The sequence below is a fragment of the Tachysurus fulvidraco genome, chromosome 1 (assembly GCF_022655615.1).
Source record: "Tachysurus fulvidraco isolate hzauxx_2018 chromosome 1, HZAU_PFXX_2.0, whole genome shotgun sequence".
Taxonomy (NCBI): Eukaryota; Metazoa; Chordata; class Actinopteri; order Siluriformes; family Bagridae; genus Tachysurus; species Tachysurus fulvidraco.
The window spans coordinates 32875615-32890775 of NC_062518.1; the positions used below are offsets into that span (position 1 = coordinate 32875615).

At 36.6% G+C, this 15161-nt stretch overlaps 2 protein-coding genes across 4 annotated transcripts; both read left to right on the top strand.

The window, feature by feature from the left end:
* Nucleotides 1–515: 515 nt before the first annotated feature.
* Nucleotides 516–10359, top strand: LOC113635168 (calpain-5-like). Of its 2 annotated transcripts, XM_027134444.2 has the most exons (13): nucleotides 517–1351; nucleotides 2706–2871; nucleotides 4379–4510; nucleotides 4598–4809; nucleotides 6114–6306; nucleotides 6411–6604; nucleotides 6737–6814; nucleotides 7322–7802; nucleotides 8049–8171; nucleotides 8372–8568; nucleotides 8741–8859; nucleotides 9238–9374; nucleotides 9458–10359. In XM_027134444.2, the coding sequence occupies exons 2-13, from the start codon at nucleotides 2707–2709 to the stop codon at nucleotides 9620–9622; spliced, it is 2196 nt and encodes a 731-aa protein (XP_026990245.2). In that variant the 5' UTR covers nucleotides 517–1351; nucleotide 2706; the 3' UTR covers nucleotides 9623–10359. The 2 variants fall into 2 exon arrangements, with proteins under 2 accessions (XP_026990244.2, XP_026990245.2); XM_027134443.2 differs by having other exon boundaries at nucleotides 516–1351; nucleotides 9238–10359.
* Nucleotides 10360–10563: 204 nt separating this feature from the next.
* Nucleotides 10564–15161, top strand: LOC125145299 (transmembrane protein 272-like). Of its 2 annotated transcripts, XM_047816990.1 has the most exons (5): nucleotides 10603–10766; nucleotides 12842–12919; nucleotides 13150–13200; nucleotides 13954–14148; nucleotides 14509–15161. In XM_047816990.1, exons 1-5 carry the CDS (start codon nucleotides 10763–10765, stop codon nucleotides 14721–14723), a joined length of 543 nt encoding a protein of 180 aa, XP_047672946.1. In that variant the 5' UTR covers nucleotides 10603–10762; the 3' UTR covers nucleotides 14724–15161. The 2 variants fall into 2 exon arrangements, with proteins under 2 accessions (XP_047672949.1, XP_047672946.1); XM_047816993.1 differs by lacking the exon at nucleotides 13150–13200 and having other exon boundaries at nucleotides 10564–10766.

The window sequence follows — 15161 nt, forward strand, 5'->3', positions numbered from 1 at the left end:
ATTTTAGAAACTAGAAAAGTTTTCCTTTTGATCACTGGTTAAATAAGAAAGAAGATCATTTAAAGATTGAGTTTGGTGTAGTAGATGTGTAGATGTGTCTTCGGGTCCATGAAACTACCCCCACAAATACAGTAATATGTGTGTGTGTGTGTGTGTGTGTGGTTGCTCGGCTAGAGGCCCATGTAGTACTCAGGTGTCACTGCCACGCGTTTAATGACAACAGATACGGCATGATGGATTTGCCAGGAGAGTGGGGATGAGAAAAACAGACAGGGACGAGTGGTGAATGAGCGAGCAGACAAGAAAAAGTGAGAAAGACGTAAGTGTGACTTTGCATTTGTTCATGTGTGTGTATGCCAGGGAATGGGGATTGCTTCATGCCAAATAGACGAAGCAGTGAAGGAGGCCGGTGTATGTCTTTAAACTGAGTTATGGAGTTATGGGTGAGAGCGACAGACTGACCAGAAGGAAGATCTTGGTCAACACGTTGCATTAGTTCAGCAACAGATGAACAAATGCACTAAGCGAGAATATGTGGAAGTGACAGTCAAATATAGATCATTAACATAAGTGGTCTGTATGCTTCTTGCTCTGTTGTACATTCTTTCTAGATTCTAGAACTTCTTTCTAGATGTTCTTGTTTAATTTAATTTATTGTTATATCTATAGATTTCACGTTAAATTGATTCCACCTTATTGGATTGGATTGCATGATGGATTGGCTGGATTGCACGAAAATTTGATAGTCAGTTTGATACTTTAACCATGTCACAGTATTGTTAACTCAGATAATGTGACAGGATGGAGAATGTTACAACTGCAAATGTAGATCCCATCTGCTGGTGATGGAACCCTGTGAGAGCTCTACAAAGTATATCTCGTGTATGTGTAGATGCTGACTTGACTGAATTTGCTGTAAGAAATATGGCAAGATAAAAAGCACGTGTAATGCCAAATGTACCAATTAATCAGACACCTGAGTATCATAAACTAACCTCACAGCAGGGATGTAGTTAGACACTGGGTTGTATTCTACTGCCAGCACACCAGTCCATTCAGAGTATTACCAGTTGGTCTGGTGTTCAGGATCTGGTTGCCATGGTGACAGCCAGCAGACAGGTATGTGAAAGGAAACACTTGTTACTACTCTTTAGTCTCTCTACTGCAGTTTCCCTGTCATGCTCTTAGCTGACCTGAAATACAGATAGCAATCTTTTGAGCATTTTATTCTGATTAGCAGCTGCTTCATCATAATGTTTAGAGAAAGTTAATGAAAGTGTATAGATGTCTGGATATAGCTAAGGTCTAGGATAACACCGAAGAGACAAAGTGACTGAGACGAAGGAAAAGGGTGAGCGCTCAGTCTGTGTTTAGTAACACTCTTTCAAAGCTTGTTTTCGCAACTTATGCATTTACTAAGTGCTTAAATATAAAGTTTAATGATCAGAGCATAACATTGTTCATATTTGATCCTTCGTACAGCATGCAACAAACACATCAGCAAAAATGTTTTTTATTTTTTAAAAGAAATACTTGTATGTAAAAAATATTCTCATATGAAAATAATCTATTCAATATAATTAATTAATGATTTTTTTTTACATAAATATTTATAAAATATCTAGCTTTGTGTTTGTGATTAGTGTGTATTGTGTTTCTTTTGTCTCTATATTTATATAGTACTATATTTATATAGTAGTTTAAGCTAGATTTGTATAAACTTAACTAAGCTAATATTTTCCTGCTTTGTTAAATAAGGACACAAAAAAATAATTTTTTTACATGGCACTATTTTTTGCTTCTTACTGTTTCTTAAAACTGCTTTTTTTTTAAAAATACTTTTTTTTGCCTATGTTTAATATTTGTCTAAAAAATGTATTGCTTTTTTGCCTAAACTTAACTGCAAATAAGAACATTTAAGGTAATGTCACTGTGTATTAAGTGTGAAACAGTTTACGCTGTTTGTCTGTAAATAGGTTGGTTGGTTTGGATGTGTGTGGGGTGTTAGTGATGGCCTATGTGGTATTTGCATGCACTCTTGTACCCACAAATTATCCTGGCATATACACTGACACAGACGCAGAGCTAGATCATATTCTGACGCTCACTCCTGGCCCCAGGCCTGTCCTTTTTGCCCCTGACAAAACCCTTAACAGCAAACGGCTCTCCTTAACCATAAGATTAATCCATAAGTATTTTGCTAATTAGCTGGTAAAATATTTCTGGTCATTCTATTTGAGCTCTAGTGATGAACAGTCAGTCAAATTAACCATGAGATTCTAATTTTTCATAAATTAAATTAAGGTAAATATTGACAAACTGATCCACCAAATACTTTACTCTTTGGATTAAAGATTTAACCTTTTACTCTTAATACGACTCTAAATAAGAACTTAATTAAAGGCTTGAGCTTTTGGACTGTAAAGCTAAACCAAAAATACAAAAACTTTGTACATTCAACTACATGTGAATGTTTTTTTTCTGTTCTGTTCACTTCTGATTCATTCTGTTCCAGTGCAAAGCATATTAGATTAAATGTAAACTGTAAAAGTCAGCACACGTCTTACCTGTTAAAATGCTGGCTATATCAATAATGAAGTGTGTGTGTATAAACTGAGATAGATCTGATGGAGTGTAGTATTTTATAATGTAAATGTGTCATGCTTTGTGTGCAGTGTCTTATTATTATCTTCTCACTTCTGCAGGATGCCAGAGAGAGTTTGTCTGTTTCATGGTCAAAACTATCACAAGCTGAAGCGAGCATGTTTGAGGCATGGAGCACTTTTTAAAGACCCACACTTCCCTGCCTGTACTCAGTCATTGTTCTACAAAAGAACACCTCCTCCAGGTCTCACGTGGAAAAGACCACGGGTGAGAAAAACCATCGCTTAACCAAAAGTTAAAGTTGAACTAATCAAGCCTTTTACTTGGGATTATGGGAAACTGTACAACCATTGGTACACCCTAACTTTTTTAAACAAAGAATATGGTCCAATATACAACAGTTTTTCTAACTAAATGAGCACCATCATCGCCACCTTGTCAAAAGTGAGTTGTTGCTATTTCTTTGTGCTATGGATGGCAGGCACACGATGTGTCAAAAGTTCATGACATTCTCCTGTCTTTATGTGGACATCTAGCTAGTGCCAGTCTAATTGTGGTTACAGAGTCAGCGGTGCTATTACAGATATGTTTAATTAAAGGCCTTTCTAATGTTGACAAGGCATCAACCCAATGCAATTGAAAACCTTGGACGTGTGTCTGGTGTGTGTTTGGCATTAGAAGCAGTAAGGTAAAAACATAAAAAAAATTATAAATTATAAATTATATATATATATATATATATATATATATATAAATTGACAGTTATTCAAATAGTGTCAGCAACTGTAAAGTATGACAAGTCAAATGTAGTATCATGTAGATATAAATATATAAAATATTTATGAAATATAATGTACAAACAGTGTGAAATTAGCTAAGATAAACTGCCCAAAGACTCCAATCATCAGTAAAGTTACAAATTTAAGTTCTGTGCATAGACATTACTATTCTTAAAAAAGTGTTAGCAAGTTGTTAGCAAGTTAGCAGACATTAGGCTAACTAACTGACAAGCGGACTATAACATTAATGTAACTGTGTATTATACTAAATGGCTTTTTAATAATATTTCTGGTTTACTTTAGTAAATATTTCAACTAATTCCCCTAAAAAACTGACATTAAGCACAGTAATAAAAGCACTGTTGTGGGGTATTTAGTCAGCAAAATAAAGCTAATAGTTTCACCATGCATATCCCATATAAATAGATGGACAGTGGAATCTGTTCAGATCTAAGGACACCCATCCTCTGACACAGCGGTTAACTGATATGAACTTGAAACTTGATACTTGGGCTAAAGGGCAGCATCAGCGATTAGCAAAGAGGTTTGAAGAAGTGGAGTAATCATCTTATTAGTGATTATCTGCTGAATAATCAGTGCAGCAATGTATGTGTAGTGATGAAAGGTTAAAAGCAGCACCAGTATCTATGGCACAAAAACTAGTTTTAAGTTTACATCAAATGAAGAGATTAATTAGTTACCTGTTTTTTTGAGACTAACATGCCCACACACATAATGTGGCATCGTTGATGTGTTATAAGGTAATAATCTCAAAAGCTTCCGATTGTATATTGCACATCCTGCTTGTAAGTGAGTGTCAGTTATGTGGAATAAAATTGTGTCTGTGTGTTTGCCATCAGTAACCTGACACCAGGAGATCCTTGGAGACAGGATCCAATGTCAATGTATAAATGAGAAGGTCTTGGATGACAGCACTTCTCTCTTTTACTCATTTATATAAACACATTTTTGCTCTACCTCTCTGTGTGACTCAGGAAATGTGTAAAGACCCACGACTTTTTGTGGATGGAATCAGTACCCGAGATCTGCACCAGGGCAGTCTGGGTAACTGCTGGATGGTGGCAGCTACTTCCTGTCTTGCAACAGAGCCATCACTTTGGAAGAAGGTGTGTATGTTTAAAAAAAGGTAGAGAGAAGTACACCCTCTATTTATTAACAGTTCCCACCCCTCACCAGACAATATCCATATCTAGGTCATCCCAGATCACAAGGAACAGGAGTGGAACCCCAAGTGTCCATACCTATATGCAGGAATTTTTCACTTCCGCTTCTGGCGTTTGGGTCAGTGGATGGATGTGGTGGTGGATGACCGCTTACCGGTCAGTGAAGATGGAACTCTGCTCTTCTGTCGCTCAGCCACACCACGGGAGTTTTGGAGTGCCCTGCTGGAGAAAGCTTATGCCAAGTATGACATGTTAGAGAAGGATACGTTTCTGAAACTATAATAAAGATTTGTAAAGGAAATGTTAAATTCTAAATGAATGAAAACCTATACACCTGCTCATTTAAGAAGCTATCCAATCAATCGTGTGGCAACAGCATGATGCATAAAATCTTCAGTTAATCAAACATCAGAATGGAGAAAAGTGTGCCATTCTGTAAGCAGGGACTGAAACACTTTGTTGATGAGAGAGATCAAAGTCCATATGAGTCCATAATAACTTATATAATCACTCTTTACAACCAAAGTGAGCAGAAAAGCAGCATACAACTCACAACACAATGAAGTGGATGAGCAGAATACCACAAAGTTCCACTCCTCAGAATCTGAGGCTATATTATTCGCACAGACTCACTGAAACTACATTTACATTTCCAGCATTTGGCAGACACCCTTATCCAGAGGAACTTACACTATTTCATTTTAATACAACTGAGCAATTGAGGGTTAAGGGCCTTGCTCGGGGGCTTCGGTGGCAGCTTAGTGGACCTGGGATCAAACTCACAACCTTCCGATTGGTAGCCCAACACCTTAACCACTAGGCTACCACATGCCCCTAGTGAAACTAGACAGCTGAAGACTAGAAAAAGACATGGTGATTTTTTATTCTAATCATCAACTGGGCAGTTTCTTTGATCCTGTTCCCATGATAGCCCCAGATTCCTGTTCTTGGCTTACTGGGCAGTGGAACCCATTGCTGAAATACGCAAACCAGCCCATCTGGCACCAGCAATCATGCCATAGTCAAGGTCACACTTGTTTTTTTTTTTTAATGTTTGATTTAAAGATTAATTGAAGCTATAAATTAGGCAGTTAATATAACTTCATTTTACTTATTTCATTTTATCTATTAAAGATAACTTCAGCTACTTTCAAGATAACTGCAGCTTATTGTCTGCACTCGTTTGTTCACCTCACTAGGATGCATGAACACTGCGGGTTTAGATATCAGAGATCCTCATAGCTAATGTTTTAGTTTTTTGCCAGGCATTAATGTTTCCAAGAATGATTGACCAAAATTGTAGCCATTTTTTAAAGTCCTTTGCATTCTTAGGAACTATTACACCAAATGATAACTTGTTAATAGATTTGTTGCTACCATGGACAAGAGATACAAATATAAAGTATCCTCTAAACTGACAGAACAGATTGTCAATCGAATTGAATCAGGCTGACAACATGAAGCACTTTATGAGTAATATTTTTAGTGTAGTAATACAATAATGCAGCAACTATGTAAGAATTCTCTATCTTTCTTTTTCTGTCAGGCTCAATGGCTGTTATGAAGCCTTGGAGGGAGGAAACACTGCAGAAGCTCTGGTGGATTTCACAGGAGGAGTATCTGAACCACTGAGCTTGGACAGAGAGAAACTGAGCCAACATGGTGACCAAAGGAAGGCGCTGTTTCAGACGCTAGCCCAAGCACACTTCTGTAAATCTCTCATAACATGCTCCATACGGGTAAAAAAACAAAAAGCTCTTTCAGCAAAAATCAAACATATTTCTAAAGCATTCTAAATGAATATATAATGACATATGCATGCCTGATGTCTGTTTCTGTGCAGCCAGCAGAAGGCGAGCAGGTTGAGTCTGTGCTGGAATGTGGTTTAGTGAAAGGCCATGCATATGGTGTAACTGCACTTAAAAAGATTCGTGCTGGGGAGAATCTGCTGGCTGTTTGTGGAAAATCCCGGCTCTACATGATACGCATGAGGAACCCGTGGGGCACAGCGGACTGGACTGGAGCCTGGAGCCAGGGGTAATATGCGTTATACATGCCACCTATATTTTTGGTTCATATGCATATTTTTGAATGTCCTTAGGCTGGTATAACCAATTTATTTTTGAGTCAATATTTTAATTATTCTAAATGATATTGTGCCATCTGCAGCTCGCAGCAATGGCAGAAGGTGGGCCGCAGTGAGAGAGAGAAGATGGGGCTGATTGTCAGAGATGTGGGAGAATTTTGGTAACGAATGGTTTTATTCTTGAAAAATCTTCAGAACTGAAGTGAAATGCATCGATAGTGTTAATGAAATTGGGCCAGATGATGTACTCACTTATTCATTCTTGTATTCATAGCAAATGCTCCAAAACCAACATTAGATACCATGTGATTCTATGTAATGCAAGTCTTGTGTACACTGTCAAGCTAATGAATTGAATTGTATGAAGTGAATGCACGCACACAAAGACACAGCAACTCTAAAGCAGTGATGTGAGCATGCACAGAACCACAGTTTGCTCTCATACTCTATATTAATGATATATTAATGCTAAAATGAACAAATTCACCATGAAGAATTCATTTCTTGTAGATCATTGAAGCAACCAAGATACATAGGGCTGGATAAAAAGTTCTGTGATGTTCTTGATTTCTTAATGCTACATAATTACATATTTCATTATGCTTGTGGGAATACAGTGGGAATACATTCCAAATTTATGCTAGACCTTTGTTTGTTTCCTTTACCAGGATGGAGTTTGAGGACTTCTGCCACCACTTCACAGATATGGTGGTGTGCAGGCTGGTGGAACGATGCCTGTTCTGGCATTGGGGTCACTGGAGCGAGACACGTTGTACTGGAGAGTGGATTCATGCTCCTCTAGACTCAACAAAACCAGCTGCTTCTCGATCCTCCAACACTCAGAAGGTCTTCTCAAGTTCCCAATGGTCTCTTCCAGATACTTCCCTTAGAGGAGATAGGAAAGAAGAAAGACTGAGTGAAAAGCAGCTGCATAAAAGGAGGGATCAAAGTGTGAAAGAGAAGATAGCTAAAGGGGAACATAAAGCTTGTCTAACACAAAGAGGAGAGAGGACAACAAAAGAGAAAGACAATGAATTAAAAAAAAAAGAGGAAGGCCTGGTGGATGACAGTTGGGAGAGAAGGGTGGACAGGAGAAGTAGGTGTGGAGGATGTATTAACCACAGAGAGACATTTCTTCATAACCCTCAGGTACTGCAGAATGGTCACTAAAGAACATTTAACTTTCTACTGTAACCAAACTCAAAGAAGATTGATGGAAGCATGTTGGAATGCAAAACACACAATTTACTCACAAGTAATAAAAATTCTCAATAAATGAACAGATCTCTAATATTGAACTAATCTATAATATTGAGCTTATATCCTATATAGAACTGGGCACTTGGACTTTTTATCTATTTTGTATCATTCCTTCTGCATGACTATTTTCTTCAGTTCATGTTCGAGTTGGGAAGAAAGGGGGATGAGGTGCTCATATGCTTGCAGCAAGAGGATAGAAGGATGAAACGGAGGGAAGGAGGAGGTGAAAATCTTCCAATCGGCTTTGAGGTGCTGAGGGTAAGATTGTGTGTCCAATCTGTTACCGCAATTGTTATCACTTACAGTATAAGTATATACTGTACTGTACATTTCCAGCAGATCTGTGAGGTCCAAATAAGAAATTATGTTAATAGGAAACATCTTGTCATCTTGTCACATTCTGCTGTGACTACAGCGTTACCTTTCAAATCGTCTTTGCCTTTTTAATTCTCTGACAGGTCGAGGTGAACCGTGTGAGCAGAGTGCAGTGTTTTACTGAGCAGACAGCCAGTTCAGTCTACATGGACTCACGTAGCATTACCCTGCGTGTAACCCTTGACCCTGGACGCTATGCCCTCTTACCCACCACCTTCCAGCCTGGGGTTACTGGCCGCTTCCTTCTCCGACTCTTCTCAAACACGCATGTCAAACTCAGGTGAGATGCTGCAGGCCATATGTAGACTGGATTGGAGTGCTTCACTTGATTATATCAGCAGTTTGATATAAAGTTTCATAACGTACAGCTTCCTTCCCATCACGATTATCTCACTCCTAATACACATAACAGCTGTAACAGTTTATGGTCCACTTCCCATCCGTCTCTATAGGGAGCTGAAGGAGGAGTTGCCTGCTTTCTCTCTGTGGCAGTGTTGTATGCCTTATCCATGTGCTGTTGTGACAGTGCAACTGCATAGAGCCTCCACACTCAGCAAGCCCAAACATCCAGGTTGCTACAAGTTCATCACCACACTACTATTGTTATACAGCAATATCATGCTCGAATTTCTCTTCATTACATATCATTTATACAAGGTAATTAGAATGATTTTGGAAAACACTTATTTGCATTTACAGCAAAACAGTCATTTAGCAGATACTGTAACCCAGAATGACCTGAAAGAAAAGAAAAGTAAAGAAAAAAAAAAGAAAAGACACTCTTTTGTTTAGCACAAAGGAACAGCATTACCCTGCAGCATGAGCTGACATTTCAACCGTGGATTGAAAAATGACATTTTTTGATTTCATGACAAGTCCAATGATTTCATTTTAAAGCATCTGTTTGGATTGTTACTTTCAATTCTCTTACGATTTTTCTTTCTCAAAGCCCCAGATGTATATGCGGTCATTAAGTGTGAGGGGGACTCTATACGAACACGTGTCTTTAAAAAAGATGGAAATCCTGAATTTAACACAAAAGCAATTTTCTACAGGAGAAAACCTAAGAAGAAAATCTGTATAGAGGTGAGATGTGTTGTCTTCAACAATTTGCACAAGTATCAAAGTGATATAGAAACTTTCAGCAATGTGTATATGTGTGCATCCAGATATGGGGAAGAGGTTTGCTATTTGACTCCTTCCTGGGAAGAGCTCATCTTCAAACAGGGGCCAGTGAACGAGGGCGGACCAGAGTGATTGAGCTGCAAGGTGGTCAGTCTCGTGGCTGCCTCTATGTAGAGACTTCCACCAGTCAATGCCTGACAGACTTATGACCTCCTCTGAATTATACAATGGAACTGAGCTATTAATACATTTTGAAAATGCACTAGAAAAGCCAGCTTGGGACCAGATTTCTGCAACATTCTCTTTTACAGTCGAGTGTTGTCATGCACTGCTTTTGAAAGGGCAGGAGACCTGCAGCTTTTGTTCAATGGTATTGCAGGTATTGTTGTATAAATCTGTGTGCATGGTGTCTGTTGTTGACTGTAGGACAGGAATCTGAGTTTGAATGGCCTTAATCTAATGGGAAAATGATAGCAATTACAAAAGTCCTCACAAAATATAATTCATCATTGGTGCTTCTGAATATCTCATTAGTAAAAAGAAAGTCAAAGAGCACTTTCTATTTTGTTTTAAGTTAGCAGTTTATTAAAAGGTAATAGTTAAAGTTTGCACACAGTTATCTGCTGGTCAGATATTAAAAGCAAATCTAAAATTCACACGAGGACACTGTTGCTGCTGAAAATGAAATTCTTGAAACCAGTTCTCTGAAAACATTTCATAATCAATAGCCACCAAATCCCTTTTTGTTATCTATTATTTTTTTGACAATTAAGTTGGCACCATTTGTGTTTTCTCTGAATAAAGGTATGTGGCTTATTCTGGGTATTTGAAGAACCAGTTCCTCTTGAAGTGGTTGTGACATATATACTAGTCATACCGTACTTGGTACTTATCTTTTGTACAAATGAGATACACACTATAGACAGGGAAGTTTAATTAGAAAGTCTGATGAGGACAGAACAAAGTGCTATATGTTTTTTCTAACGTTTCTACTGTAACTCAGATAATGCGCAGATGTTCTCAATGTGCTTGTGTTTAAAGCAAAATGTGCAATTAAGCATAACAAAAGACAAAATATGTAAAAGTAATATGATTTATTGTCAATATTGAATTTTTTTGCCAAATTATATATCAACATTTTCAAAACATCTGTAAAATTACAGTAGTCCAGACCAGCAGAAGGGTGTGGTTTTGCAGGAGACAGACTAGCTTCAACAGGCGTCAATGTCTGCTTACCTCATATACTGCACCTCTGTCATACATGTTTGTTATTTTAAGTGTTTAGTACAAATCATCTCAGCTACCGAAAAGGACTGCAGCGTAGAGATCAGACAGAACTTGTGAAGCAAATGGGTACATTTTTGTTTTATTTCTGTTTTCTGCATGGCCGTTTATTCTATGAATTGTTCGTTCTAATTTTGCACAAAATAAACAAGGGCTTGAACTTTTGCATAGTGAGTAACTCAGATGTTTCTGCTTTCACTGCAATGTGTGTTATGTTTGTTCAAATCAAATGAGGACACAGCACTTATACTTTGTTTGCTCGTAATAACATACATGTAATATCTCAAGCCTACTAAAGATTAACGTTCAAAAAGTTGCTGTTAATACAGTTTGAGAGTATTGAGGATTTCTAGGTTTTAATTAGCATGTGGAAGATATTATTATGGTGTCAAATCAACTGGGTTTTTATTGTCATTACTGTATAAGCTTGTATACATTAGAATGCATTTCATTTAACCAGGATCATGATGCAATACATAATGTAGTGGCACAGTAAACACTCTGGGAGCCTTAAGGAGTTCCAGGTTTAGTGATTTGTACTTTTATATTCCGTATTGTGCTGCTGTATGACTTGTTCTTGTCCCACACTCACCTGAGCTCATACCTGTGAGACCAGGTGTTCAAAATAAGAGACTTTTGAGTTTGCTTACATTATTTTTGCGCCTCTTCTTTTTTTCTGTTCCATTCTGTTTGCTGTAGCTGCATTTCATCGTTAATTTATTCCCTTACAATTTCGACTTCACTGAGCTATCAACGTCCTACTTACCGTATCGCTTTTCTTAACTTTTTCTTGAACGAAGACCAATAGCTTATTGCGCAGTTCTAGTGGAATGATCCAAAATAATCCAAAAGGGGGGAGGGCGCATTCGTGCAGATGTAAAAATAATAAAGTTAAAATCGGAATAATGATATCCTAAACAAACAAACTATGATATATACGAAAAACGGTCTATATGATTTATGTAGGCTTATGGGTATTTGATAGAGCCCCCTGAATCTATGGGCCTGTAAGCGGCCGCTTACCTCGGATATTGGTTAAGTCCGCCTCAATTACATAAAGTCCAAATACAGAACGGTGTAAGACGAAAATACACTGAAACACGTTAAATACACAAAATAACAGAACAATGTGAACTTGTGTATTTGTTATTCCATGTTGAGTGGAATAACTAGTCAGCAGACAAGAATTGTTTGTAAACTATGGACTCTGGTAATAATAATAATAATAATAATAATAATAATAATAATAATAATAATAACAACAACAACAACAACAACAACAACAACAATAAAAAGGAACAACAACAACAATACAAATAAAAATTAAAAATAACAACAACAACGACAATGATGATGATGATAATAATAATAATAATAATAATAATAATAATAATAATAATAATAATAATAATAATAATAATAATAATAATAATAATAATAATGTGTCCTATAGCAGCATTATCATGTCCAGGTGTATTGTGATAGATGCACAATGTTGGCTGTTGGGAGGCTGTGATTAGTCCAGGTGAGATTTGGGAGGCAGAAGGATGTTGATTATATTTAGTCCAACCTTAATACAATGTGATACTCAGTACAGAGATAATATATTCACCATATGGCCCAAAGTTTGTGGACACCTGGCTATCACACCCATCATCATTTGCCATCACACCCATCATCATTTGCATCAAAGCTTTTTTCAATAAGGACCTAAAATCCAAAAATAATCTCATCTGATTTCAATATTCTAGATAAATGACCACATTGACCTTATTAGTTAGACAATGACTATGATGGATGTGATGATGCATAAATGTTGTTAATCTGTTAAATCTGTTCTCCTGTGTGTTAATGTGGTTATTTGGGTTTATAGGAAAGCAATCACTAGGTGTAACTGAGAGCTGAACTTTTTTTTTAAGCAGCACTTTAATCTAGTTTATAATAATTTGCCATAGAAAAATGACAGCAGAACGTAACTATAAAAAAGTAGTGCTGAAAATATTAACTAACTTTAAATGGAACCTCTACAGAACAGTGTTTTTATTGCCAGAACATGTATTTATTTAAAATGTATATAATTGAACATGCAGTGTGCTGAATTACAGTGTGCAAAGTTACATGAGGAGTTACATGTTTTTACACAGGTGATAGAATGCAAAACATGATGGCAGCATCAGGTACAGGGAAACTCCTGAATATGACTGTAAACATTCCCTGTCTAGGTGAGTAGATACATAAATGGTATTCACTGTTTAAATGAATGTTATAAAAATTCTCATTCCATTTTATATCTGAGGTGTTTTATTTCTCTTTACAAAAAGAATAGATAATCACAGCCTAGCTGCAATATCACAGTAATAAACAATATCTATAGATGTTGAACCATTGAATGTATTTTGTACTTAAAGCACAATATTGTAAAATTAACAATAATTTAATATTAAATCAACAGTGATCTCCAAATTACTTTTTGTGGCTTTCCCCATTGCTCAGATTGTCATGGGTAAGTATCTGCCTTCATGACAACCTTTACATTGACGAAAAATTTTATTACTGAGATCTCTGTGAAATGCTTATGTACTATAATCTTACTAAACTGCCTTTCAGAATCCAGGTTTTAGTTGAGAAAGCACTACAGTACGAATAGTTGTGGATTAAATGATCCTGATGACAAAAGATTGCATATCTATGTAGAAAATGTCAGAACACCCCAACCAAATGTTTGTTGGATTACACAGGCATAAATGTTCTGAAGCTGCATGTGCAAAATATGTGTTTGTTTTATTTTGAACAATTAGATGACTCAAATAACAATTTCAAGTTGTTCAACATAAATGTTAAAAGTAAATATTTGATATAAATCTAAATGTTGTATATAAGTCTCAAGCCTGTTCCAAAATTAGTACTGTATAAATAGTGTAAATCCCTACAAGTGGCATGTTTTAGCACATGCATTTAACATTCATTTTTAGCATATGAATGTAGCATGAAACTTTTAAATGCAATCCATTTTATATTTTATGTTCAACCTTCAGATTATATTTCAATTATAATATTTATTATATATTATAAATTATATGATATGTTATTTGGCATGAATCATCTTGAGAGAGAAAAGAGTATTGAGCTTTTTACAACTGATGCCTCATATACAGTACTTATGATTAGAGATGTAAATCCTTACTGAAAGTCTTGTAGAAACCAAAACATTTTGTCGTGACCTTGTTGAAATTTCTGTTGAAACTCATTCCCTCAGGTGCAAAGTATCTAAAGGAGTGTACCCAGCAGAACTACATCCCTGTGTATTTGCTGGTGTCTGGAGTGTTTAGCATGGCCATGTTACTGCTTGCCTGCCTGCCCTGTGGTCAGAATGATAATCCAGTACTGAAGTGTATCTCTAATGTATGGACCAGCCTTGTGTCTGTATTCACATTCTGTTGGTTGATTGCTGGTGAGTAAGACATCGAAAGAAACCAGAAAAATAACAACAACAAAAAAAAACATGAAGAGGCGACTAAGTATAGTATAATGCACCATAGTAAGGGTTCCAGATCCAGCTTTTAATATAATAATGTGGTGTTGCTTTGCCAAAGTGAGCGCTCATTTGCATAATGTAGAAGCCCCAGTTGTTGCCTATTATACTGGGTATTTAGTTCCTTTGTCTTATTAGAAAATATGTTTATGCTTACAGTATACTGAAATGTGAATGTTCAAATTTCAATATACTGTAAGCATTTTTTTTTTAGAGATATTTGTCTTGCCATGTGAATACCATTGAACTTGAGTTATGACTTTGTTCAATCTCATACAGGCAGTGTGTGGATCTACTCTATCTACCCCCCTAACTACAACTCAACTGTGGTGGGTAAGCCCTACTGCAACAAGACGCTCTACCTGTTTGCCTTTTGGACCACCACTGTGGGTTACATCATCTTAGGAATATTGTTGGTGGTCTATTGTTGCTTTCTAGTATGTGTTTGTGTATGCAGTTCAAAAAGCCATTCTGAACCAGAACCCCAAGCCTGACTACAATGTTACAGAGAACACACAATGGATATCCATAAATGATAACTGTCATCCTGATTACATACTAATGTAGTATTTAAAAGTTTTAAAATGTGAAAATATGCTTTGGAGATCAGCAAGCTATTTGTCTAATGTTTGTTTGGGAAACTGTCAAAGAGTGTGATAATCATAAGTGTAAACATTACTGTTAATTTATGTTTTTCTCTATGCAACTCAGCACAAGGATATGAATAACAACATTGCATGTAATGTTATATGCACTATGCTGTCAGGTGCAGACTTTACAAAGCTCTAAAACATCAGTTTTGATTTCATGGGGAATTCATGAAAGGGATTTCAGTCACTTAAAAGAGAGACCATTGCTTCTCAGCTTGCTGATTATACAGGACTTTCTCAGAGATTGCTCAAACACTATATTAAGTAAATAAGTTTAAAATA